The following is a 27,718-nucleotide window of genomic DNA, read 5'->3' on the forward strand; positions in this document are numbered from 1 at the left end:
CCCATTTTCCCCCCTCACCTCCCCACCTGGCCCAGTATCCAGCAACTAGAAGAGCAGCATTCTGACTGGGTGTGTCTACACATTCATTAATGCACCATAATTACTCCACAATGGATAATTAAGTACCATAATTACTTAAACATTAAGTTTAATACTTGTATAACCCAGTACTAAATCAATGCCTGGTAACTGGCACTACTGTGCAGCAGCACCGGTGCATGGGTTTTAGTGATTAGAGCCTAATACTACTGCGCACTAGTGTATTAGTACGGTTTTTCCCTTGCACACTAATGCACAGAAGAATTAGGCTATTCTGCAGTCAGTGTCTCATGTAGATGCACCCACTCAGACTCAAACAAGCCAAGCCAGCTTTGCCATGTCTAGCCCCTAACCAGCTTTCTGGGCTAGGCAGACCTCATGCTCCACCTCCTGGGGAGATGGAAAGCAATATTTTTTGCAACCTCCCCTTCCCTTTCTTAATCTGATTCCTAAGTAATTAAGCATCACTTTTGAGTGAATCAGGCTCCAAGAGCTCTTGTGAGGACAGTTTTATGTTGCAGCCTGTCTCCAGCATGTGCGTCTCTCCCCAGCAGGCAAGGCTGCTTTGCTGGCCGCAGGAAGCCAGCTGAGACCTCTTTCCACCTCTGCCTTTGCAAAGCGGTCTGTGCTATGCTAGGGGCAAGATGCTAGCTGATGGCTCATGCATATTCATCTCTAATCATTATTATTTCCATCCCGGCTCCTGGTTTTTGATTCTCCAGCAGCTGGGGCTGACACAACCAGAAGCGGGGGCAGCCTGACCTTGGGAGGTTCAGTGAAAATGCTCAGCGCTGGGATGAGAGAGGGACAGCAAGCACTGCAGACACGTCCCTTACGTCATGTAGCTCCGTGCTTTCCACTTTGCATCGTGTGCTCACCTGCCGCAGGCATTTTGGCTCACCTGCCGCATCCTCGGAGGATGGCAGGTGCTTTCCCAGCTGCTGTGAACCCCAGAGACATGTTCTAAATGTCTGAGGAACGACTCTGATCCACTCCCTTCCTGGGCTCGCTCTCTCAGAGCTGTCACTCGAGTCCAACACGGCAAACCTTTCCCTTCCCCTCGATCCTCTGGACCCCCATCACCCTGGCCTTGCACTTCCAGACGGGGTGATTTCAGGTCTCCCATCAGATTCGGTAAAGAGCCTGCCTAAATCCTGCTGTCATTTAGTAGGAGGTGGATGCCTCTGAACCCCCCACCAGAGCCATTTCTTTTCAAAGCACTATAACCGGTAGAAAACCTGGCTGACTTTAGTGCAGCGTTGGAGAGGGAGTGACTGCCAACTGGATTATAAACCCCCAGCAGAATCAGTGTCGTGGAGGATGCAACATGAAAGGCTGAGCGACGGTCCCAACAAGCATCCCATTGCTTTGGTGAGAGCACGAGCTGACATCTACACCCTGATGGATGCCCGAATGCTCCACACCCCACCCCAGCAAAACAGGCGCCTCCAAGGTGGGCGGGTGCTGATACCGCTAAGAAGAGCCGGTGGCAATCCTCTTTCTATTGCACAGGGCTCCCTGGTGATAAAGCTGGAAGGCACCTCAAGAGATCATCTAGTCCAACCAGGGATCAAACATTGACCTTGCTGGGATTAGACCATGCTCAAATCAACCGAGCTAAATAGTCCTTTAAATGAAAAGCCTAGGGGTGCTGGAGGATGACTACATTAAAGACTGTGGCTGCACTGGTGAAACAGCACTGGGGGCTTTGCAAGTGTCCAAATGAGAGTATTATGGGCTCAAGGCTGAATATACCCATCTGGTTCTGACACCCTTGGCTCTGGGAGGTTACAACGGTAACAAGCCAAACAGAAATAACCACTGCCAACGAGCCCAGGAGCTCTGAGGATAGGATTTGAGCTGGGAGAAAATTATTGCATTGTTTTTTAATTTTGAGGAACATTTTAAAAACTTTTTGTGAACCTTTTTTTCCCCCCCTCTATTCAAAATCTTTCTTTTCTCCTCCCCAAAATTAGGATGACAAATCTTGGGGTTTAAAAACTTTTTTTTTTCCCACTAAATTGCTTCCCTACTTTCCAATGGGCTTTGGATAATGTTCATTGCTGTTATTTCTGAAGCCTCTCTGGACCTGATCTCAAGCCAGCCCCTACCGTGCCAGTGGAAAGTGTCTGATGGACACCCCTGGGTTTTGCTGTATCAGTACACGAAGTCTTTCCCTGCTTCTCGCTTCAGCAATGAACGTGGAGGTCCACAACATCTCTTACACGAGCGCGACTGCCTCTCGGTCCACTAACAACCCCTGCCCAGAGAGCTATTCCCACGTCATGGGAACAGTAACTTTGCAGGCGACTTGTGCCAGAACTTGCACCACGAGGAGCAGGTCCCCCATGCCCTGAGCTCCCTCGTCCTCCACAGACTCGACCCCTCCACCGTCTACATCCTGTGCATCACGTGTAAAAACGTGTTTCCCTCCAGCAACCATTGCACGCCCGTCTGCACCCTCGGCCGGCAGCCTCTGGCCTTCGGGGGCTCTGGGCACGAAGCCGACCCCTCGCTGCGGGCAGGGAGCAGCCTCTTGCTGCTGTGCTTTACGGCCATCTCGGTGTATGGCTGCCTGCAGTGCTGGTCCCCGAGGTGCCGCAAGCCTTCGCGGCCATCCTGCGCCAACCTGGAGGGGGACCGGGCGAGCCGGCAGATGGGACTGTGACGTTCCTCATCTCCCCCTGCTAACACGGAAGTGACCCACCTTGGTTTCTCCTTGCATGGCCAGGGGCTGAATCTTTTTGGGATAGAAAATGGTAGTTGTGGAGGGCAGTGATATCACATAGCTGTTATACTTATTTATTGAAAGAGGAAAATCTAACTCCCATACCACCTTCCTCCGTGCTGTCCAGGCTCTGGGGATGTAATTTAGACCCTCCCTCTTTCAGGTCACTAAACCAGTACCCCAGCATCTTTCGCGGGAGGTGAGCTTTCTTTTTAGCCCTACTGCCACCGCCGTCCGAGCTCTCCCAGCCCCTGCACCTTTCGAGGGGGCTTGTTCAGGGGCTTGGTCCCAGGGCGGTGGGCTTGCTTGCACCCTGCCAGTCGTGCACAGAGGAGGGGAAAGTGGAGACGCAACGACTCCCATGCTACTTCTCCTTTGCATGGTTTTTCTGCCTCAGCAAAACCAACGCCGTCTCCTATGTTTGTTTCCGCTGCTCACTTTATGAACCGTGCCCGCTATTTCCCTCCCGGTGAACAATCTCCGTGTCCTCATTGCTCTGTGCCTAATAAAGTCCTCCCCTCGACTTTTGATGGCTGATGCGGTCCCTTACTGACCTTTGATCCGTAGAGGTAATAGGGCTGGACGTTGGCCGGCTTGTCCCGCTGCGGCTCCTGGGTGAAGGGGATCGCCGTCCGTACAAACCTGCGGGGTGGGATAAAACGGTGCTAGTAAACTGCATTTTGGTTGTGCGACATGCACACCTCGGGGGGCTCTTTCCAGGGTGAGTGCAGCAAAAATGGGTGTTAATCCATCCGAGAGATGCAACACTGCAAAGCATGGCATGAAAACACTCCTGCCATGGGGCGTGCAGGAGCCAAAGTGCAACGGGTACCTCTGAGTGAAGCCTGGTTTAGGGTCAGGGCTTCTGGGGGCGTCCTCGGAGGTTATGTCCTCTTACCTGTTGGTGGACCCGTTGTAGCAGTAGTTGGGCAGGAAGTCAAAGTTCAGCTCCCAGAAGACGTGCAGGGTGATGCGTCCGTACGGCGCGGAGACATTGTGATTGGCCTCCCGGAACATGGCGTCGAAGCTGTCCAAAGTCATGTGTTTGCACAGCAGCCGGTGGGTCAGGCGATTGATCTCCAAAAGCCACTCCAGTTCCTGCCCCGGGTGAAGCAGCAAGGGCAGAAGACTGTGAATGCGCGATCGGGATGGACACAGAAAAGTCTCGTTCGATCAGCAAGGGAGGGATTGCATTTTACACACACACACACATACACACATACACACACACACATGCAGGCAGTCTTCCCAGCGTGACACGTGCAAAAGGCATCCGTTTAACTCAAAGGCCAAGATCACTTGCACTTTCACTCGAGGGGGCCCCACGGGTGGCGAAACTAATTTGTCCCCCACCGAGCCTGTTCCGGCTCTCACATCAGGATCCTTGCAAGGTGGAAACTTTAATTTTACACTGCTTGACTCTGATGCTCCTGCGTGCGTGGCTTCGAGCCCGAAACACAAAGCCACTGCACTCAGCATCTCAGAAGGGATAAAACTCAGGACTTTCTTCTCCCAGGTCACAAGACTGTACTGTTTGAGCTCCACAACAAGCCCTGCTAACAGCCACACCTCAGTTTATATATATATATTCGCCGGCTAATGGATAATGCAGCCACCAATGTGTGAATGGGCCAGACTGTAGGGCTCCCATTACTGCACAAATACCCACAATTACTACAGATACTACAGTAGGGCAGATACTACAGTAGAGGAGATGCAGAGGGACAGGACAGCACTGTGATGTGATTGCCATGCCACAGAGTGAGGCTATATACGCTGCCAGGGGGTTACAACCCCTGCTCTTACAGCCCTCCCAGACACCCAGGGCCTTACCACGATGGACGTCAGGTCCTCACTCTCAAAGCGGCTGATAGCCTGGTCTAATGACTTGTACATGGCAGCTGAGATGCGCTGGGTAATAAGCCTGTTCAGGTCGATTGACCTGCCTAGCAGCTGTGGAAAACAGGAGAAGATACTTTAGATGATGGAAACCAGGAGAAGATACATCCAGAGGGTGGGAAAAGGCTTCCAAAATGAACCCAGCCTCGAGCCCCAGACTGAGCATGGAGAAGGTTGGGATCTGGATCCAGACTCCACTGTTTGGGCTACCTCTGTGTAAAAGGAGTTTGTGAATCTGGATTGCAAATACCCTTCCCTTAGCCACCAAATGCACCATGGCAGTATGAGGATTAACCCTTTAGATTCAGATGCCTGTTGACTTCTTCCTGGCAAGAAACCTATTGCTATCCATCTTGATGGTACCCAGCAATATAATGGGAGCTAAGCGCTGACATGTTCAGCCGAGCACAGGGCCTGGTTCAATCCCACTAGAGACCTAGGGACCGTTGCAAACGTCTGGGCTGGCGGTGTGCATCGTACCTGGACGTGTCTCTGTTTGAGCAACGTCTCGTAGCGGTTGGATGGCGGGTAAGGAATAATCACGCCGTAATTCTTACACTCTGCCCGGAAGCGCTTATCCAATAAGACACTGGAAAGGGAAAATATCGTCAACACATTTGTCTGACGAGCTCTTTTTCTCCCCTCTCAACCCTTTTGAGTGTTGTAATCCATCCTGAATCTTGCCTCCTTTCATCCTTGAACCCTGAGGACGCTCCCCAGCCCTGATGCACCTTGCATTCGTACCCGAACATATCAAGCATGAAGCTGAAGGATTAATAATCGGTGATAATGGGATTCTCTTACCTGCCGGCCATGGCTTTGTAATAGGCAAAGATCTGATCCGCCAGCTTGTACACAAACTGGTCGAAACACAAGTTCACCTGAGGAAGGGAGAAGTACACATCTCATACAGTGGCATAAATAGCATCTAATCAGAGTCTAACATGGGCTTACGTCTGTTCAGCACAGGGCTATTAGTACCAAAGCATGACGACCTGCATTTCACATCACTTGGAAACTGGCCTGCCCTGCTCACGGCATAAAGAAATAGGACAACTGAGCCTTTGTCACTCTCTCTTATTATCCTATTACTTATTATTGAAAAGCCAAGCTTTCCATCTCCAGTTGACTTTAATTCTCACAATACCCTTTGCTTCCTCTTTGTCCATGGACATCTCAACCCTCTTGAGACTCTTCTCCACCATCTCAATAGTCTGCTTTCCTTAGATCCACAAAGATGGACCTGACTGCAGAATCAGGCCCGTAGGAAATAGGTAAATCCAGCCACCCAGAACTCACTTCAGCTTCGATCTCATCGTACAGGAACTGCTTCTTGAACTTGGTCAAGGCGTAATAGGCGCTGTCGTTGTACAGGTCTAAGGGGTAGAGGACGTACCTGGGGAGGAGAACAAATCGCTGCTTAGTGTGATGGTCATCTTGGCAGGAAAAGCAGAGGCGATGCGACCACACACACCACTCCAACCCCAAAAGGACTGCTGGAGACCCCTCCTGCCAGATCCTCTCTCTCCTTCCCCTATGGATATTCCCTCTCACGCTGGAAATAGCTAAAGAAGAGCTGGCCTTGTGCTTTTTAAGGATTTCCCCACATAAGGCGATTTCCCGGCTGTGCTTTAAAAACATCTTTGTGCATTTCTAGCTGGACAAAGGTACCTCGGCATGCCTCGACCTCTGCCTCAGCAAGGCACGGAGGGTTGGCAGGGACCTCAGGAGGTCACATCTAGTCCAAGCCCCTGCTCCAAGCAGGACCAGCCCCAACTACATCATCCCAGCCAAGGCTTTGTCTACCTGGGGCTTAAAACCCTCCAAGGATGGAGACGCCACCACCTCTCCGGATAACCTGTCCCAGTGCTTCACCGCCCTCCTGGTGAGAAAATTCATCCCAATAGCCAACCTCAACTTGCCTTGCTGCAACTTGAGCCCATTGCTCCTGGTCTTTTCATAAGGAAACATTCACTTTATAACAAATGGTGACAACTCTCATGGCCTGGGAGTCTCAATCATGGACCCCACTGTGCTAGGCGCTGTACAAAAGGACCGGTCACCCCTTTATTGCTATGGCGACACACTACGGGATCACGCAGCTGCATCTAAATGCTAACCCTTATTGGGCTGCAGAAAGCTAGCGAACGGAGATACATCCAAGATGCTTACTCCATCATGGAGGGTTCTTTGGTTTCCAGGATGTGGTCCGTGAGTATCCACGGCATGGACATCTCGATGGGAAACTGGATGCGGCGGCCCATGGTCAGCTCCAGGAAGAACTCGCGGAACCAGAGCTGGGACAGGTCGCAGCACTGCTGCAGGGCTTCTGGAAACACACGGGACGTCCCGCCCCACCGCAGCGGGAGGACAGGGAGGTTAACGAGGAAGGAAAGCCCCAGGGAATCCGACAGCAAGGGGTGGGAGGCCTGATTCAAGTAGGGTTTAGGCCGTTCTCTGCCAACACTGTTTTTAAACTACACCAAACGCTTGTGGTATCTCATCCCCTCAGTGGCAAAGAACATGAAGGATTAATACCCCTGCTTAACAACTGGGACATCTGGTTAGGGAACTTGACCAAGGCCATCTAGAGAGTCTGTGGCAGAGATGAGATGAGACCCCCCCCTCCCCCTCCCTGCCTTTTCATAAGAACCAGGTTCAGGGCACCCTCCCCCCCCTCCCCCTGCCTTTTCATAAGAACCAGGTTCAGGGCCTTAACTAGACCCCCACCACCCGCCCCTGTCCATACCCATTGCTGGATAAATCATCCTTAATCAAGATACTACTGGGGTATGGAAACACAGCCCGAGAGGGCAGGATTCACCCCTCCCCAGTTGTGGCCTTACCACTGATGTTAAGCAGGTGTGTGAAGAAGAAGGAGTGCTTGTGAAACTCCTCGATGGCCAGCACGATGGGCCCATCCAGGCTGCTCCTCAGCGTCTTCTTTGAGCCGCTTTTGTCTGCGATCAGCGACTCCAGCATGGTCCGGACCATGTACAGCTTAAATAAAAAAGTAGTCATCACAAAGTGATGATAGGGCTCTTTGGGCCACACAGCGCCTAGCAATAGTCTGTGGGCTGACTTCACGCTCAGTGGCCATGTCTACACAAGATGCTATACTGCGCAATAGACTAATCTACTGCAAGGTAAAGTGTCACCATCTACACGTGCAGGTGCTTACTGCACAGTAAATTAGTTTACTGCACAGTAAACTTGCTACTTGCACATGCAGGTAGTAAATGTACTGCACAGTAAAGCCAAATAGCATTATTTGCACGTGTAGATGTGCCCAGTCTGAAGCCATTAGGTCCCTAAGAAGGCAGCCTAAGCCCTGCAAAGCAAACCATGCACAAGGGCAACAATACAGGTTTTTAGGATCAAAGATGGACTGAAAAAGAGAACATTGGGGTTGAGCTGCTTCACCCACAGAACGGAACAGCTCGGACCTACCTGTGTGCTCGACGGCCCTACCGCTCGCCGCGGGACCTTAATATCAAATCCGCCCTTGGGGTCCTTCTCGCCTCTCAGGCAGGGGTCGTTCGGGGGCTCGCGGCCTCCCTCCCAGTCACAAATTGTCTTCCGAATGGCCTGAAGGACGCTGGGAGGGGGACAGCAAAACGCTCAAGTCAGACTTTCACTGCAGGGGAAAGTACCCGAAGCCACGGACGTGGCGGGATCATAGGAACGCAGGGCTGGAAGGCACCTCACCAGGCCGTCTAGTCCAGCCCCTGCTCAAGGCAGGATCATCCCTACGTCATCCCAGCCAAGGGTTTGTCCAACCTCCTAGATGGCATAGATTTCATAGGCATGAGGGCTGGAAGGGACCTCGCGAGATCATCAGGTCCAGCCCCCTGCCCAAAGGGCAGGAAAGTCAGCTGGGGTCAGATGACCCTGGCAAGGTGAGCATCCAAATGTCCTCTTGGACATTTCCAGGGATGGAGACTCCACAGCTCCTCCAGGAAGCCTGCTCCAATGCTGGACCACCCTCAGAGTCAAAAAGTTTCTTCTGACCTACATTTCCCCTGCTGCAGTTGGAGGCCATTGCTTTTAGTCCTATCCCCAACAGGCATGGAGAAAAGCCCATCTCCATCCTCTTTGCTATCACCCTTCAAGTATTTGAAGACTGTTATCAAATCCTCCCTCCAGTCTTTTCTTCTCCAGACTAAATAACCCTAGTTCTTCCAGCCTTTATCATCCGTAAGGGATGGAAAAAACCTTCGGCACAGACAGACAGGCACGAGCTGCTCAACCAAGGTAGCTTTGGGAGGACTGGGCTGGACAGGACATGCTGACTGTGTCTCAGGGGCACTGGCAACCAGTTTGCACCAATTGTTTCTGAATGCATTGCTGACGGGCGCTAGTCTGACATGGGAGATGGTATACAGCTGGTTAGAGAGGTTGCCACCCAGGGCTATTCTGGATCTCTGCATTTAAGATACGGTCAGAGACCGACATCCCGACCTGATCAGGACGTTCTTCTTCTTCCTGACGGCCTGCCGGAGCGGCTCGCGCAGCGTCACCTGGGCGAAGTCCTGCAGCGCGGCGTAGATGGTGTTTCGGATGGCCTGGTTAAAGACGCTCTCCATCCGGCCCATCAGCACTTGCAGGCCCTTGATCATGGCAATGACCTGAGAAAACGCAGACAACTAGTTCCCCCCTTGCCTGAACAGAGTAGCAGTATTAGCCCCCGCTTGGGTGAAACCTCCAGTCCCTGGATGGAGATTCCCAAGGTCCGCAAGCATCCAGCTCCCACGGAAAGCAATTATACCTTCTAAAAAGTAGCTCTCCAGGACTTGCAAGGGGTCACCCAGCAGGGCTTGGGGCATGGGAGGGATCTGGACTCTGATACACCAGCCACTGCCTTAGCTAAAAGATCATCCTTTCCTTTAAAGGCTTTGGAGGCAGTGTTTGCACCTACCTCCACAAAGGCAAACTTCTCCTCGCTGGTGTAGTTGTAGCGGGTGGCTCTCTCATACTCCTCTGCGGTGCCCGGGCAATCCTTGTTACAGAACTTATCCGTGGGATGAACCAGCTTCCAGGAATACTGGGAGAAGAGAGCAAGGGCAGAGCACCGGGGTGACTCACAAGGACCAGAGCTGTGTGGATGGAAGAGGGCCAGAGACACGTTCCCGCACCCCCACCACGGCTCTCCGGCAGCCCAGCACCGAATCATCTACTTCCAGACGCTAGTCCCCCTCTATGCCCCTACATCCTTACTGGAGGGTTGCAAGTGGGGCCATTCATTTACTTTCCCTCTCTAACGTGCGTTTGACCTCCACGATTTATTCCTAAAATTCTCCATGCAGCAACACCATCCATGGGCCATGATGCATGCTAAATTATGAATGTTTCATCACATCATTAATTATATCTCTTATTTTTGTAACTTTATTAATGAATCTGAGTCATAAAATCATGGAGCCAACATTCAAAAACATCACCTTGCTCTTCTGAGATGGCGCACTTGCCCTCATGTCAGTAAAAAATGGCACATTTCACTACTTTCTTGAGTACATTTCCTCCTTTTCTTTGTGTGTGTGTGTGTGTGTGTGTGTGTGTGTGTGGCCTTTCTCTGGTTGAACACGGCCTTAAATATTTCAAGCCCTCTTGGGGAGAAGCCGGTGAGGATGCTGTGCTGGGAGAGGCGGCACTCACCACCTCCATGACGTGGGCGCTCCACTTGGAGAGCAGCTGCAGCCCCCGCAAGGCCAGGTCAAAGAGTTCCCTGTATTCCTCATCTGATTTCTGGCTGTCCAGGCCTGAGCCAGTGACCACCTGGAGCAAAACACACAAGGGCACCGTGAGACGCAGAAAACCGCCCAGCCAGAAATGCCCTCCGTGGAGCGAGAGAGCTCGTGGCTCTTGATTTGCCACCAAAATGCAGCTCAGATGATTGCACAGTCAGAGATAGAAACACGATGGGCAATATGTTCCCTGATATGAACTGCCAAATATTTGTGCAGATGGAGCTGGATATAGCCCTTTTCAATCACTGGGCCTTGCCTCAACTTATTCCCTGCAACTGGAGAAAATAGACAACCCCTCTTTTATCGTCCCTGCTCCCTCAAAAGGTTTGGTGAGACACTTCCGAGACTCTCCAGGTCTTTGGGACGCCCCTTTTTTATTCATTGAGCACTTTTGCAGTCATTTACATTGAATACAGAAAAGGCGTAGGCACCCTGGAAAGCAGAGCTTCAGTCATAAATGCCAGCAACCAAGTGCAGCAACAATTACCAGAAGAAGGGGCCTCCAATCAGCCAATAAATCAAAACCACAATAAAGCTCTATTATTTTCTCCTCATTGCCTCCTTCCCGCGCCCTGAGAGGGGTTTTGTTTTGGTGTGAATGACAGCCTCCCTCTACACCTCTGCTGACATCCATGGGCCGTGATGCATGCTAAATTATGAATGTTTCATCACATCATTAATCATATATCTTATTTTTGTAACTTTATTAATGAATCTGAGTTATAAAATAATAAAGCCAACATTCAAAAACACAACCGATCCCCCAACAGATACCCACCAGCCACTAAGTGGTATGAGACCCCAAATAGGGACCACAGAAGTCTTGTGCTCCTCTCCCCTTCCGGCCTGGTCCCTGGCAGGACCCCAACACCTCCGTCAATGTAAGTGTCTGCATTTCCTCATCTCTCCAACAATTCATCCCCCTGGACCCCGGCATGTGACCAATTCTCCGCTCATCTCTACCCCAGACCTCAAGCTCATAGACCTTGAACTTCAATAATCAAAAACGTTTTTCACATTTCTGCTTTAGAGGCAAGAGAAGAGTCTTTTGCAGCAAATACCAGAAATCTCCATCATTTAATGGCTCTGCAGCAGAGACTGCCAGCTCTCACCGTGCGCCCAGGCCATCCAGGTAAGATGGTTACAGCCCAGGGGGAGGGTGATGTGACTTGTGGAGCAACGTTCCCCGCTATGTCCCTCTCCCCTCAGGCACCGCATGCCACCCCGCTCCCCAACCTCTTCCCTGGCTGGCGTGCAGGCACCGAGTGCCCTCCGAGGAGGCACCCGGCGGTGCTTACCTCGCTGTTGCTGTAGCGAGCGAGCTCCGAGATGAAGCGGATGTGGTCGTCACGGATCTGGACCATTTGCTCACAGATGTTGTACTGGGGACTGATGCTGCTCTGGGTACAGGTCCACCTGGGCAGGAAAGCAGCCTCTTGAGCGGACAGGCAGCGGGCAGAACACGGCTGTCCGGGTCTGCTGCTTCCTTCCCCTGTAAAGCATGTCCTCTTCGGGACGTGCCTTCTCAGCAGGCATCCACCCTGCCCCTCGTCCTGGCCCGAGACACCGCACGACCCGTGTGCGTGTGCACGCACGGGCATACGGCCTTTCTCCATCCGGAGGATGGCTTGCACCGTGCCAGGCATGGTTTTCCTCTACCCCTGCCATCAGTGGAGCTCTTTTTCAATTCAGCCTCTCACAAAATGCATGCTGTACTTACCTACTGGCCAGACAGACGGTCGTGGACAGGCAACTATTATCTAAGCTGCCGTGCAGCTGTACAGCAAGTCCTCAATGTGTGAATGAGGCATCGCCCCTTCCTTTCCTTCCCAGACTAAGACCAGCCAGCCTCAAAGGGAGTGACTAGCCAGAAAAGATGCCTCCCTCCCTCTCCTCTTTTGGACCTGGACTATTATCCCCACCTCAACAAACTAACCTGCATTGGAAGCAAAGGCAGGGAATGATTTACGGGGCTGGACTTGTTCGCTTTGAGCCCTCTGCTCCCACTGGCTGCATCAGGGACTTTGCAGGGAGGGACGGACTAGCCCCTTTCTATTGCCACAATAATAAGTGCAAGGTGGTATAATAAATGCAAAGGAGACCACGTCATGAGTGACTGGCCAGGAATTAAATGGAGACCATGTCACAAATGAACCCCCTTCTCCTGGCCACGATTGTCTGGGGACTTGACCTTGGAGCTGTGCCACAACTATTTTGTGCAGACATTTCAGCCGAAGGAAATCTCGTGTATTATGTGCCACGATGACTGCTTCGAGCCTCCAGGTGCCCTTCCTCTGACGGGCAGTGGTAAGATCCGTCGTGCTCCCTCTGCCTCACGCTTTCCCCAGCAGAGAAGGCACCTGAGTCAGCTGCTTATTCGGGCAAGCACCATGATGCTGCTCATGGAGACGTCTGCAGCCGCTGCAGACCTGTTACGTACTCGGCCACGTTATTCCTCGTCACACCTGGTCTCCCACGATCCCACCATCCGACTCTTACCCGTCTCAGTGTCCTGCGCTTCCCCCAAGAGACTTGGGCAGGCTAGCAAGGATGCCCAGTGCGGTGCCAGCCCAGCCTGCCACATATAATCGAGTCCATATGGGAGAAATAAAATGCCATGCAAGGAAGACAACAATTAATTGCATCTTGGAAGGAGGGAAGGGAGAGGAAGGGGAAGAAGGGGAAAAGGGATGAAAGCAGGAGCCTCAGTACAGGGAGTATATAAAATTGCCCCTGAAACAGTTGAAAGGCCAAAGTCCCAGAGCACCTTGGCCGGAGAACGACTGAGGAAAGAAACCAGTTAGTAAAGCAAGGCAGGGAGAGAGATTCGGTGCACTGCAGTTGAGGTGATAGGCACATTAGAAATGATGGAGAAACAGAGAAGTCACCAGCCAGCTAGTCTTGAAGAGGACAAAGTGAGCAGAGCTGTTAGAAAATGTTCATGGGAATATTTTAGTATGAAAAACAGTGGTTTGACCAAAAAAAACAAAATAAAAAAATTATATGTGGGCAGACCTTCCCCAGTTTTTATGTGCAATTTTTTATTAAAAATTTGATTTTGGAAGTCTTAAGATTTTCATCGAACAACACATTTTTGTTGTTTTACCCCAAACGGTTTTCAAAACCTGCCGTGATAGTTTGTCCAAAAAACTGGAAAAAAATAGGATTTTTTTTTAAAGAAAAAAATGTTTCAAAATGTTTTCCCCAGGAAAAATAATCCTGATGTTTCAACCAGTCTGAAGAATGAGGATGTGCAAAGTGCATTTGAGGCTGGAAAGTGAGGGACCATCCTTTCTTCCCAGCGGAGAGGGGGCTCAGACCTCCGCTCTGTCTGCAGAAAACCAAATACGAAGCAAGCTGATGAAGCACTAAATGTCAGTTCCTAGCCCGGGGCTATTTGTATGGACGAGAGCGAGCTGAGTTTGCAGCATTTAGCTCATTTTGCGAGGGCTCGTGCCCACACGGCAAGAACCGCCAGCAGCAGCCTCAGCTTCGGGAAGAGACAGAAATAAAGATGCTCCAAAGAACAGCCGAGGCACAAAGGGAGCGCACTTCTGTACGCTGCTTGTCTGCTTTTGGTCCCGTGGATGAATCTTTGCGCACGAAAGCCCGAGTGATATCAGAGCATCATAGTCAAGCAGGGCTGAACCAGACCACGTGAGCTCACCCAGCCCAGCCCCCCGAGCGCGGCGGGATTATCCCGTTCAGCCAGGCACAGCTCAGATCGGCACGGCAGGCAAGTCACCAATGCACTCGTGTCTGAACCTATCTCGGAGATACACATTCATCTCTCCAGGCCTTTCCCCCAGTAATCAACAGTTGTGCAGAACTGCGAAGACAACTGAGACTTTTTCACGTGGGTTGGATGCAACATCCACTGACGCTTTTGATCTCATGGCACAGGATTGCTACCTTGGATTTGGGTCCAGATTCTAGATTAGCGCCTTTCAACCCCCTTGCACTTTTGAACCACTTGGCATGGAAAACCCTGGAGCAAAACAGAATCATCCGTACCACAAAATTCATATCTAAAGCACTTGAGCAAGTCCAGGGTGAACCCTCCGGCTGGGCAGGACGCTCACTAACCCCATGGAGAGGTGCCCCGGGGTCACAGATAGAAGCTGGTGCTGCGGTCATGCTCTGGGGGATTTTCCACCCTGGGTCAAACTTGCGGATGAAAATCTGCCCAGAGCAGGTGCGCGTCACTTGTATTTGCACGCTTACACACGCTTGTCCATGTGGGCACGCACACACCTCGTGAGCACCTGTACTGACACTCACCCAAAGCACAGACATCGCACCACGTAACGCTCATGGGTGCGTATCTGAGCATCCCCAGCCATGTGTCTGGGCTCACAGCACACCACGCAGTCACAACCACAGAGCCGCTTGGGACTGTGCGCACACTCGCATGCTTTCATACCCATGGGCAATTATGTCCACATCATGACTTGCTCACATTCACATGTGCAACTGGCTGTATATGCACACGCGCTCTTGCAGGGACATGCTCACACATGCACACACACCCTGCACAGGGTGATAGCTGGGCACACACCCTCACTCCCTACCCACTCAGGACACACAAAAGCCAAGAGACATTACGGCAGGCACTCACTTGGATTTGTTCTCCTCATAGTGAGCACTGGTCTTAATGTATCTGGCCAGTTCTATCTGCATATCGCCGAATAAAGGGACCACCTGCAGCTGCTGGAAAAGAAAACAGAAGATGGTTGAAATACAGCAGAGACCTCCTGCGGCTGGAGAGCAACACACACGGACACAAGGGAGGAACGGATAGTCTTGGTCTCGGGGACAGTCACAACTTTGACGGCCACGGCTGCAAGTGGTTGAAGGCTAACGCAAGGTGTTTAACACTGAAGAACCAACCCTTAAAGACCTCCGTTCCCCTGATGCTACCGATACCTTATTGTCAAACAAGGGGCTATGCCAGGATGTGACGGTGGGCACTTGTGCAGCCCCGACGGCTGCTGGAGAAGGGAGAGCGCATGTGTAGAAAAGATGCATAAGACACCAAAACAACACCTCTGGCACCCCCGAAGAAACCCAGACACACGGGATGAAGAGCAGCAGAGCAGCCAGGGCTAATTCTACTTCCAAAATGAGCAGGGCTGCAGCATCCTCGGGGGATTTCCTAGAGCGAATGGAAACGGATGATTCCCCGGTGTGTCCCGTCTGGGGCACTGCTTTCCCGAGACGCTGGCAGCAGGACTGACAGTTCACAGGTCCAAGTTTTCCAGGAAGACCTCCCTCCTGCAATAAAGGCAGTCTTCTCCTCAAAGACCAGCTCTCTTTGGACTCTGTCTGCTCCACGCATTTGTGCTTTGCAAGCATAGATGACTTAGATGTCCTGAGGATGGGGAATGACAGCTTGCCACTGTGACTATGGGAGGTTTATTGGCCAGTAAGTTGGTGTGGTGCCCACATTGCTAATATTGGTATTGCTCTCATTAGCTATGACTTGAGAAGGGCCCTAGAGTTGCCATGAAAAGGCCTAAGCCAGCCCAATGCATCTTTGAAACATGGGCAACAACTGGTTGCTCAAAGATCATTTCCCTTTGCATTTAATAAGGTTCTGGAGAAGGAGATGCAGCCTCCCTGGCTGTTGACATGTCTCGAGGGGAAGAAGTGTGTGTGTGGTGGGAGGGGGTCTCTGACTTGGCTATATTTTAATCTTAGCTGAAAAAGTAACCCCAAAGCAAGCGACCAGCAAACATCCAGTGACAAAACAACCGCCGCTCATGGGGCCGTGGTAGCAGTTCTCCCATCCTCAAGGGAGGGCTGCTATTACCACCTCCGTCTACCTCCTCGGATGGGTCTGAGCACAGGGTTTGCCAGGCTGTCTTCACGTGACCTTTTACAGGGGTTTTACATACAAAATCAGCTTCCTTCACAGCTCAAGATCCTGGAGATTTGGTTGGAAAAAGAAGCTGGGAGTGGTGGTGGAGCTGGATGCTTCTCCATTGGGATGTGGCGATGCAGACAGGTGCGTTTGGATGAGACAGCACCAGATACCACACGCGGCATGAGCGGAGAGAAAGTTGGAATAAGCACAGCAAGAGATACTTATATCCTTGTGTTGTCCTCCGATGCTCAAAGAGCTTCACAGCCATCAACGCAGCAGTCCAAACACACTGAAAAGGCCAAGCTCTGTCGATGATGCTTGATTTGAACCGAGCTAAAAGCTCAATGCAGCAAACAGGAGCAAGGGCAGCATCCAGAACACTTTGGGCAGTTTTAATAATTTTCCTAGGGTTGGGGAGCTGTGGACTCAGACTCCTGGAGGTCTAAGAGAAGCTTGTCAGCTCGTTACACCATCTCATTGCAAGTGAGAGCCAAGTAAGCAGAGCCTCTCGTGCACAGACGTCACCACGGGCTCAGTCCTCTGGCATTGCAGCACAGGCTGCGGGTGAAAAGGCAGGGCCCGACAGCCCTGGTCCAAGTGCCTCGAGGCGAGGGCGGAGGCTGCTGTCATTGCAAGGGTGAAGCTGATGCAGAGCAGAAGCGGTTACCAGAACCGGGAGCTTTCTCCCACTTTAGGAGAGGAATTCATCCAATAGGACTCAATAAAAACAAAAAGTTATTGGCAAAAGGACTCTGGGTAAGGAGAGCTAATGGTCAACAGGACTTCATGGGAAGTTCCCCGGGTACAATCAACTCCACAAGGAAAATATCCTACCATGTGCTGTCCACTGCCAGACCTGTTTGCGGGGTCTGATATGACCCACACGTGCACTAAGCATGCAGCGTGTGCTCAGCCCTGTGGATGACAGCAATGGGAAGGAGAAGGTTTCTGCATGGGGAACTGCTGCATCTCAGGCCAGGGGCTACCAGCCCTGGAGTGCAATCAGACAACCTACAGAGGGTAGGAAGTGACAGAAGAAGGGAAGCGTATTAGCTCTTCGCACCTTCCCACAGCAGCTGGTGGAAGTGGGCCAGCTTGGACAGGAGATGAACCCAACCCCAGAAGGATATCTGGCAGAGGGAGACACTTCCAAGGGCTCTGATGGCAGCACAAGCTCCCTCCAAGCACGGCATGGCTTCCTCCACCCGGCAGAAAGGAAATGAAATTGCTTCACCGAGCCTCTGCGCTAACACTTTATGGAGCTTTCCAGGGTGCGCCGTCAAGCTAGCGGGAGGCTCCAACACTTATTTGTTCCTTCCAGGGCCACGGTTTATGTCATGAACCAGCAGGAACCAAGGCAAGAGGCTGTTAGGGTCACTGTACCCCACGGTCATTTCACGGCATCATGGCAGTGCAAAGGCAGCCTTTAAGGAAACATTCCTGCTAACTTTTTTGGTTTGCAATAATCCCAAGCCCACCCCATGCTGGTCACTAACCTTGAAGAACTTGTCGATCTTGCTGAGGTTGATTCTCTTCTTGGCATCCAGTTTGTAAATATTACTGACGTTGCCGTCCATCAGATACAGACCAAACCCCATCACCTGAGAGGACCAGATCACAGAAGAGAAAAGAGTTATCGTCCAGAAATGGCACAAAGAGGTTGCCCTTGCATTTGGCACGAGAAGATGCCACTTTTGGCTCCACTATCACAGCTCCTGCTAAGCCAAAAGGTCAATGGGGCATTGCATTTTTTGTCAAGACAAGGTTCTTTGGGTGAATCTGATATCTTTTGTCAATACACAGATTTTTTGTCCATACAAATATTTGTGTGTGTGTGTGTATGTGTGTGTATACACACACATACATACACACACACACACATATATACATGTGTGTGTGTATACACACACATATGTACACATATATATACATATATGTATATGTGTGTGTATACACACCACACACACATATATACATATATGTATATATACACACATATATGTACACACACATATATACATATATATACTTATATGTACACACACATATATACATACATGTACACACATATATACATACATGTATATATGTGTGTGTATGTATACACACACATATACACACACATACACACACAAATATTTGTATTGACAAAATACAAACACACACATTTATATTATATATTGATAAATATATATATATATATAAACATTAAAAATATTTATATATTTTTGACAAATATTTTGTCAATACAGATACTGACATATCTTTTGTCAATACGCAGTACATTTGCCTTGGTAATTTGCATCTCCCCACCTCCCAAAACGCCCCTCAAAAGGCAGTTTCTACAGCCAAAAATGTCATCAAAAACAGTAAACATTTCCTCCCAGGGTAAATTGAGGAACATCTGTCAGAGATGTATTTGGCAGCCGTGTTGGTCTGAGACAAAAAGAAATGCAAAACACTAGAGGTCTTGGTTCAGAGATGATACGTTTATGAGACCAGCTGAGAAATCACACCAAAAAGAAAATCTTTTTCTGCAGATTTTCTTCTAATAAAAGGTATCATCTCTGAACCAAGACTTCTAGCCTTCTGCATTTCTTTTAGGGCACATCTGTAATTTTGCCCCAGGGATTTCTCTCCACCTGCTACCAGGGACACCCCAGTTCCTAAGTGCTTGCATACGGAAACAGGAGCATCCCTGACTGCAGTGCCATCCGTCTGTGCGCACCACCACCTGCTGTCCAAATCGTGCAGCACATCCCTGGATCTTTTCTCCGATGCCTGAAGAAGGGTGTTTGTGCTGGAAAGCTTGCAATTAAAGAATTTTTTTTTGTTGCAAAAATCTAGTTGGTCCAATAAAAGATATCACCTCTACCACGAGTTCTGGTTCCTGACACATCCCTGGAGCATTGCACGGGCCAGCTGCTAGCCAGGGGGAGAGCCAAGGAGGGGAGAGGTGACGGTAGGGAATAAGAGAGGGAAGAGAAGGAGGGATGGGATGCAGAAAGAACAAGGAGAAATGACAGGGAAAAGAACGAGGTTTGCTCCGGTCAGGCTGGGAACATGGTAACACTTCAGAAAGCTTGTGCGGGACCTCTGTGGGGCCCAGAGCTGTGTCCAGCCGGCTCCTCAGGGTAGGAGGTCGTGGGAACAGACAAGAGACAGCACCCCGGGAGCCGGGACGCGGGGTACCTTCAGGAGCATGTGCTTCTCGCTGGGGGTCAGGTACATCTTGTTCTCGTAGTAATCCACGCAGATGTTGACAATATCCGCCAGCAGCTCCTCGTAGCCCGGGATCACTTCCAGCTGCTGATGCAAGCACTGAAACGCCGAGACACCCCGTGTGAACCCCAGGGAGGAAGGGCGAGGGGTCGGGAACATCTGAGGGGACCTTGGGAGCGTCTGCCGAGACTTAACTTGCTGTGTTCGGCTAAATGGCTTGTGGCTCTCCCCCCTTCTGAGTCAGGGGGCTTGGGACAGCTTCACAATCGGGGACTAGGCTCTCTCTACCGGTAGCCCCAGCGATGGGCTGGCAGCTCGGCGCTCCTCTGGGCATATCTCATGCTCCCTTCAGGGTCCACGTGCCGCCCCATAAGGCGGGGACCCCCATCTGCCCCATCCCTGGGAGGTAACAGCATAACCATCCCAGCCCTGTGGCCACCTCCGCCGCCACCCCTGCGGGGCTCTGAGCTCCGGCTGTGAAATCACAGCTCCTTGGTCCTACAGGCGAAGGTGACCCCGCGTGTGCACCACTAGCCTGTAACTTTGCTGGGAGAAAGAAGCGTGCGAGGGGGAATGGACTTGCCTGTGTGATGCGGTTGTGGTTCGCCAGGAACATGGAGAGGTTTTGGGACTCCTGGATGGACTGGGGATCGGCCATCTTCCGCAGAAACTGGGCCGCCCTGCAAGGGAGAGCTCCTGCGTTACCGGGGACTCCTCGCGTCATTCCCGCTCCCTCGCTTGAAGTCAGGGCTTAGTTCAGAGGCCCAAAATGGACGTGACGTTAAAACTAACCCAGCCACAGGCTGACTCTTTGCATTTCCATTCACTTTAGCAGCCCTCTGGTCCTTGCAAACTCTGAATGAAAAGATCCAGCTCGCCTGCCAGCAGTCCTAAGAGCTCGGCTGCTTTAGGTACTCACAAGCCCTGTGCTGTCTGAGCCCATGAGACATGGCAGGGCTATTATCCTTTCACCGATGGGGAACCATAAGCCCACAGAGGCTGAGTGACCTGCCCAAGGTCACGCAGAGAATCAGTGGCAGAGCAGACTTGAACTCAAGTCCTTCAAGTCCTTGCTTCATACCTTCCTCCTCCTGCCCTAGGAAACAGCTGGGGCATGTCCTCGTCCACCCCCCAGCACACTACCAGAGCCCACCGCCCCTGTCCCCCCCACCGCCCCACACCTTTTGTAGGCAGAGTGGTCGTTCTTGACGCTGCACTTCATGTTCTTCAGCTCGTCCAGCACGGCGAACATGTTGATGAACTTCCCCAGAGTAAGCAGATAGGCCTCGGACACAAAGTCCTTCCTCCTCTCCGCGTGGCACAGGCGCTTCACCTCGCTGCAGAACCGCTCGATGGCTTTGCGCTGAAAGGCAACGGGGCAAGGCCGCGCTCAGCAAGCACCCGCTTCATCGGGGTGGCGCTATGTGACCCGCGGGTGCAGCGTGCCTGGGTGCAATATCTGTCCTCACTGCCCAGGGCTCTTTGTGCACTTCAAGTGAGCCGCTGCTTTTGCTCCAGGGCCTCTGCCCACCCAGCGCCCAGCATGCTGTTATGTGAGTGCTTTGGGACACCAAAAGTCTGACCACTGCTTACACCCCAGGGAATTATGCAGAGAAAAATTAAAAATTATGCACAGAAAAATTAAAAACTATGCGCTGAGTCCTGGGTGCTGCACATGGTGCACACCTTCAACCTTGCTGGCAGCGGCAGGGGCTGTGCACCATGCAGCGTGGCCCACACCCACCCACAAACCTCACACCCACCCACACACACCCCCATGCCCACCCACCAACCCCATGCCCACCCACCCCCCTGCAAAAAGGAGCTTCCCCCTACACACCAGCTGTGCGGTCACATGCCACTGCACTTGGTGCCTCCACGTGGGCTCCCAGCCCTGCGGAGGTGGAGGCACAGAGCCCACCCGGGTTAAATTATGCAAAATCATGCAATTATGCACAGTCATATGCTTTATGTGCAAAATTGCACAGGTGCATAATTGCATAATTCCCTGGGGTGCATCTGCTAAATTGAAGCCTTGGTGTCCTTTCTTATCCTGGACCGTGCCAATGAAAGGCTGTTTGCCTCCAAACACTTCCATTATCAGCTTCCTCTGGAGGACTCCTGCAGGGTGATCTAGACTAGGCCTAGCTTTGCCCCTGGACAGATGAGGAAACTTCTTGAAAAATGCCCTGACACCAAACAACTCTTATTTGGGGAGTGGGAGGAAGGGGCATGGTCAGCCATGTCTGTCAAAAAATGTTCACTTGATCACATCTGAGAAGGGTGGGTGGCATCAGCCATCAGACACTTCCTACCTTCATCAAAAAGCACCGGCCCTAATCATCCCCCTCTGCTGCAGAAATGCCAGCACAAATATCCCTGATGAATTCCTAATGAGGAATGTCTTGCATTTGAAGGCTTGTCTATCTCACTATGCAGTTGGTCTAATTAAAGATACCACCCTACAAAATCCTTGCCTCTAACACAAACCTTGGCTCCTCTGTATTTCATCCAGCACCTGACTTTCAGCTTCTGGATAACGGTCGTTTCATCCTCCACACAGAGCACTAACCAGCCACCGAAGGTTATGGCTCTCCAAGCCAGTACAGTGGCCGCCTTCAGACACATATACTGCACTGTAAATATATTGTGCTGTATGCACGTTGCATTGCAGGGCAGATGTACTGCATGGCGTATAAACTATATATAGTGCATTCTTTGTATTTTGCAAGGGCTGAAGTCTGCTAGACTTGAGGAACTTCAAAGCTCTCCTGTCCTGGGGCTGGATTTTGAGTATACAGCAAAATCTGAAGCCAGGCAAGTCATGTGTCTTTGCTCTGAACGTATCCCACTGCCAGCTGCAGAACTAAAGGGGTTTGCCCTCAGAGGACCAGAGAGGCTTTGCCTTGGCTGTCTGGGAAGGAAACCAGATCAAACAGACCACGCGACACTCATGAGACGGGTTCCTACCTCCCTGCTCCACCAGTTACCTGGAAATACATGAACTTCATCAGTTTGGTGACCTCTGGCTCCAGCACTTCCACCGTCTTCTCATAGATCTCCACCCGGTTGGGCTGCTCGTTGCATTTCACCTGGCACGCAACAAGGAATCGGCGTCACCCCGGCTGGCATTTCCCTTTGATGGGCACTGGCCACCACCCTCTGCCGAGGCCAGGGTCCAAGTGTCAAGGAGGCCGCTAGCCTGAGGCTGAGGACAGCGGATGCATCTACACAAGATGCTTCCTATGCGGTAGCCTAATAACACTGCGCAGTAGCGTGGCGGTCAAAAACCATGGTAATCAGCTACTGCGCAGCGTTATCAGGCTACGGTGCAGTAACCATCACAAAAAACCATGCACTGGTGCTACTGGACAGTAAATGAAGTTACTGTGCATTCAGTTATGACTTCATTAAGAAAACACTAAACTCAATGTGCAGTGACTATGGTGCATTAATGAATCCATAGATGTGCCCAGTGTTGCTATAACCCCAAGCTTGCTGCCCAGACTGAGAGTGAAGGGACATGGCTAGCTCTCAGATATGCAATACTCTCAGTTATTACAGATATAGGGGGTGGCCTCCGGTACTGTGCTGAGAAACAAAGTCCCCCCACATTTGCCCTGAACCCTGTACACGATGTCAGTCCTGACTCACTGTCACATCAAAATTCATGATGCCGTCGAGCTGCCCAAAAATTCACCACCATGATGCTACGTAGCTGCCAGTACCCAATTTCTTTCAGGTGTGAAGAGCTCTCTGCAAGCCCATGCTGGGATTACTTAGACTGAGGGTGGGAAGGGACCTCAGGCCACATCTAGTGCAACCCCCTGCTCCAACTACATCATCTCATCCCAACCCATAATTGGGGGGTGTCCTGCCTTCTCAGTTGGATTTTGCTTTCTCTTTTAAATATATCAACTTAATCACTCCCTTGCTCCTGGAAAGCCGGACAAGGGGAGAGGCGAACACCGTTTTCTCTGCCTCGCTGTAGCCCTTTTGCAGACACGCTGGGAAGCGTGAGACATGTTTATTCCAATCCGACGCTGCCCAATTTCATCCTGTTCTGAATTCATCTCATGCTGGGCTCATCGGCCTCTCACTTCACAAGACAGTTAAAAGCAAGGCCCTCCAGCCCGTCTGCACCACTGGCAGCCCGACTTCAAAGCTCCTTTTTGGAGGACTCCCTCTGTGCTACGGACACTCCCAGCCTCCCTAGTAGAGGGACAGATTGCATGGCCCTGCTACCACGTGGCACAATTTAAAGCAGCTCCATAGCTTCTGTGTCGTGTGCCTGGGACAGTCCCTAACCCCCAGCTGGCTCCTCTGCGTGGGAGGATGCGAAAGCAGCTCTAAAGCTGTCTGTGCCCCTGCTGCACATCTCCTGAGGATCTGGACCTGAGTATTTGAATGATATGGTCACATTAATTATTTTTCATCACTTGGGCTCCCTCCCCTCTGCTGCAGCTGGGGCGCTGGGTTTGCTCCATCACGTGCTGTGCCTCCTACAGATGCCCGTAAGGGAAGTGCGTGTTTGGCACGGCAGCGTGCAAGTCTGTCCGAGTAGCTGCCGCAGGGAGGGGAGATGTCAAAGCACGTGAAACCCCTTCCTGCATGCTCTTCACATGCTCCCTCGTGCCGTCGATCTCCCTCGCGCCGTCCACCCCAACCCTGCCTGCAGGCATGTTGCAGTGATCACGGAGGAAATTGCAAACCAGCCCCAGGAATTCATGGGGACTAAGCAAATATTCAGCCAGGAGCATAAAGCTGGGCCCCGTGGGCCAGCCAAGAGGAACCCAAGGGAACTGAGTCTTGACCTCTCCTGCAGATCAAAAAGGTGCAGACACCAGCATGTGTCTGTGGTGAGGCTGCACTAACCTATCCTTGGGGTAGGTTCCCATTAGCATTTTGGCCTTTTTTTTGGCTAAGATCAAATGCAGCATTTTTGGCACCAAGGGGATGTTAAGATTCATGAACCAAAGTCATAAGGGAAATAGAGAGTGCCCAAGCGAGGGACTAACATAAGAGGGATGGGGTGAGGAGGGGAACACAACTAGGTTACAGAAAACACAATGTTAGCCAACTAAGCCTGGGGGTATTTTTTTTTTGGCACCACAGGGAATGGTTTCAAGGCTGGCTCTGGCCCAATGGGGGTTTTTTTAAACTTCCCTGCAGGGGGACTGCAAAGAGGATGGAGCTGGGCTGGTCTCAGTGGGGGCAGATGACAGGACAAGGAGCAATGGGCTCAAGCTGCAGCAAGGAAAGTTGAGGTTGGATATAAAGAAAAACTTTCTCACTAGGAGGGAGGTGTGTGTAAGTGCTGCCAGGATCAGGCCCTTCACAACTCAGGCTGGGGTGTTTGTTGCAGCAAATAGGGTTCAAAATGTATCTAAACAGTAAGTGGTGGGAACGAAGAATTTGCCTGGAAACGGTGTCAATAAACCAGTGGAGTGATTAGTACCGAAATGCAGCAGTGCAGGACATGCAGGCGCTGAGCCCAGCGGGGTAGGGAGTAGTTTTCCCGTCTCTGGAAACTTTTTTGAGGTTGCAAAAATGTCCCTGTTCCACGTTGGGAAAATCCAGACGTGGGAAGCTTGCCACAGAAAAGCAGAGAAGGAAAGACCCACCCTGGGAGAGCCAACAGCCCCTTGGGGATGGCATCCAATGGGTCAGAGCACTGAGAACAGGGAACAAAAATTGGGCTTCCCGTGTCCCAGTGAATGCCCAAACCACTGGGTTAAATCCTGCCCTATTTCAGCCTTGACGTTGCTCCTTTCAGCCTTTGCTAGCACTCAATTATCAGCTCTTTTTGTCCGACGTGCTCAGGACCTGCACAATGCCAACCTAGAGGTGGTCTTCTCCAAGTGGTACGTGAAGGAACCACGCGAGACACCGCATTTTTCCCCTGTCTCATATGGCCTCACTGCCAGCTCTCCATCACTGTGGGGTCACTGCCTCCTAGTAGCTTCAGGAGCCAGCTTCTCAAAACACATACCAAAAATATATCCTCCTTTCTCTCAGCTGTGAAATCCCAACTCACTTCCACTCTGTCCACATTTGACAGTCAAACTACTGAAGGGCTTCTCTTCAAACACAACTTGATGTTGAGATCTCCAAGGAGGCCACAAAACAAACCAAGTTTGACAATTTTGGTCATAGATATTTTTGAGTTATCGGTTTGCCATGCTTGTCAGGAAACCATAAGGGCAAAGTGAGTTAGAAAATACTCTGCTGATTTTTCTCTAATTCCCCCAGTACGTGCTGGGGGAAGGGGGGGCATCCATCTGGGATGGGCTGCAATGGGCTGGGGACAGCACTGTGCATGTGTGCTGGGGGTTGGACTAGATGATCCTTGAAGTTCTTCCAACCTTAGGATCCTGTGAAATCACTTCTGGGGTGAGATAAATCTCAGCCTCAAAATAAATTAGCCTCATCTGAGCCCAGCGCTCCTTCCTGCCTAGGCAGGGGGTCGGACTCGATGGCCTACTGAGGTCCCTTCTGACCCGAACATCTATGAATCTATGAAAGCAATGGCTGTTTGTACGGCAGGATGCAAACTACAACACGGCTTCAGTTCCAGCAGGGATGGACAGAAATGAGTCCTACCCCGGTCATGGAGCAGAGCACATGTATACAGAGCACGTGTCCCTGGGCCAGCTATCAGCAACAGATGAGCTCTTTGCAGCTGCTAAAGCAGCCGCCTCTCTTGCTGCGCCTACAGCATCCTTTCCCTGGTCGGTGGATGGCTAGTTTGGAGAAGCAATGGGAACCTTTTTCCAGCCTTCTTTCTCCACATCAGGGTTTTCCCCAGCAAAGTCCTAGGCATTTGGAAGGGAAAGCCAGATGGCTGCTCCAACGTTTCTTTCCAGGGAGGAGGTCCTGGACTGTTTCTTACCTGGGGTATGGCCCTGGAGCAGCTCCTCCACGTGTAAAGCATCACTGCATATTCGTGTCCTTCCTCCAGCATTTCATTCTGCAACACACACAAGTGCCCTGCTGTGAACGGCCCACGCCTGCTAGCAAGACCCACAAGTCAGCATGCAGGGCCTGTGCCCTCTCCCTTGAGGACAGCCCTTGCAGACAGACTCACCATGCTAGAGTGCACCGTCGCCTGCTCGATGTACCTGGCGATGCCGGTCACAAAGGCGTTTCGGTCTTCAAAGTTGGTGTCAAAATTAGCCTGGGGATACAGCGGACAGTCAGCAATTAAAGCCGTGTTGATTAAGATGACAAGCACAATTGCTGATGACTAAAGGCTCCGTAAAACCATGCAAGGGGGGTCCCATTTGATGTGGAGAAATAAATGCTGTAATTTAAGCGTCCAATATGCACACCAAGGCCGACGTTGTGTGGGCATCTTTACACATTAACACAGGGAGCCTGTTGACCGTGAAGGCAGGAAGAGCAGATTGGAGGACGCAGGCACACGCTATATTTGCTGTATGCCCTATCTACCTGTGTGGATGCTGTCAGACATAAGCACACACATAAAAGGAGGAACCAACAGGATCTGCACAGGCTGAGGCAATGTCACGATCTTTTCCTATTGCAATAGCCCTCTCCCATCTCCTACCTACACCCACTTTTTGCTCCTTCTAATCCCTTGCTGAGCTGGGTCTTATTCAGACCTGAAGATCCTTTTTGCTAGTCTGCAGTGCACACAGCCCTTGGGAACCCCAGGGCTAGGTCTCTACAGGCTTCCCTAAACCCTGGGCCCCTGCAGCGCAGGGTGTGGAAAGAGGTAACAGTTATACTGCAATCAAAAACATCCAGGAAAAGCTGCTGTGATGCAAGTGTTACATCTGCCCACTCCTACAGCGATGCACGTGATCTAGCAACACCACTGACACTTTATCTGCACCTCCTTACAGTGATTCAGGTATCTTATACAGCTACAAGTGCATATAGACATAACCCTTGCTGCTGCATGCTCTGGAGAGGCAAATCTCCCTCCCCTTTTCAAGGGGTTAAAAGTTGCATCCATCCACAGGCCTTGCTTCAAACACCATGGCCTTGGCAAGGCATCATTACAACCCTCACCTTCCCCCCGAGAAGTGGGAGCGTACCTGGTACATGATGGAAGATGGGGGTGGTTCGATGCATGGCTGCTGGTCAGGCAGGGGCAACTCCTCCAGCAGGTCCACGTTGGACAAGGCATCCTCCAGCGTGACGTGAGTGGTCATGGTCCCGTCTGCGAAGGTGCCACGCTGAAGCCAAGGG

At 51.3% G+C, this 27,718-nt stretch overlaps 2 protein-coding genes across 2 annotated transcripts; one reads left to right on the forward strand and one right to left on the reverse strand.

Annotated features, from left to right (window-relative positions):
* The first annotated feature begins 2,234 nt into the window (after window positions 1–2,234).
* Window positions 2,235–2,730, forward strand: FNDC9 (fibronectin type III domain containing 9). Its single transcript, XM_006039488.1, is given in 3 exon segments — window positions 2,235–2,325; window positions 2,328–2,641; window positions 2,644–2,730. Coding segments are annotated over 3 exon segments (492 nt in total).
* A 255-nt stretch (window positions 2,731–2,985) lies between these two features.
* CYFIP2 (cytoplasmic FMR1 interacting protein 2) lies at window positions 2,986–27,681 on the reverse strand. Its single transcript, XM_006021166.1, has 23 exons — window positions 27,565–27,681; window positions 26,589–26,678; window positions 26,394–26,471; window positions 22,492–22,593; window positions 20,683–20,864; window positions 20,085–20,181; window positions 19,472–19,600; window positions 17,776–17,880; window positions 15,032–15,123; window positions 11,712–11,829; window positions 10,322–10,441; window positions 9,585–9,710; window positions 9,128–9,294; window positions 8,117–8,264; window positions 7,513–7,666; window positions 6,839–6,995; window positions 5,966–6,062; window positions 5,471–5,547; window positions 5,147–5,255; window positions 4,601–4,720; window positions 3,666–3,865; window positions 3,318–3,409; window positions 2,986–3,080 (listed from the first exon to the last, which is right to left on the reverse strand). The coding sequence occupies exons 1-23, from the start codon at window positions 27,679–27,681 to the stop codon at window positions 2,986–2,988; spliced, it is 2,772 nt and encodes a 923-aa protein (XP_006021228.1).
* Between the last annotated feature and the right edge of the window lie 37 nt (window positions 27,682–27,718).

Source organism: Alligator sinensis, unplaced genomic scaffold (genome assembly GCF_000455745.1).
Source record: "Alligator sinensis unplaced genomic scaffold, ASM45574v1 scaffold550_1, whole genome shotgun sequence".
NCBI lineage: Eukaryota > Metazoa > Chordata > Crocodylia > Alligatoridae > Alligator > Alligator sinensis.

Excerpts from the sequence above, each read along its gene's own strand:
- CYFIP2 (XM_006021166.1), bottom strand. The coding sequence starts at position 27,681 with ATGACCACTCACGTCACGCTGGAGGATGCCTTGTCCAACGTGGACCTG. Across the intron at positions 20,865-22,491 it reads TGAAGTTCATGTATTTCCAG|CGCAAAGCCATCGAGCGGTT; the intron begins GTAACTGGTGGA and ends GTTGCCTTTCAG. Across the intron at positions 4,721-5,146 it reads TCAAACAGAGACACGTCCAG|CTGCTAGGCAGGTCAATCGA; the intron begins GTACGATGCACA and ends TGTTTTCCACAG.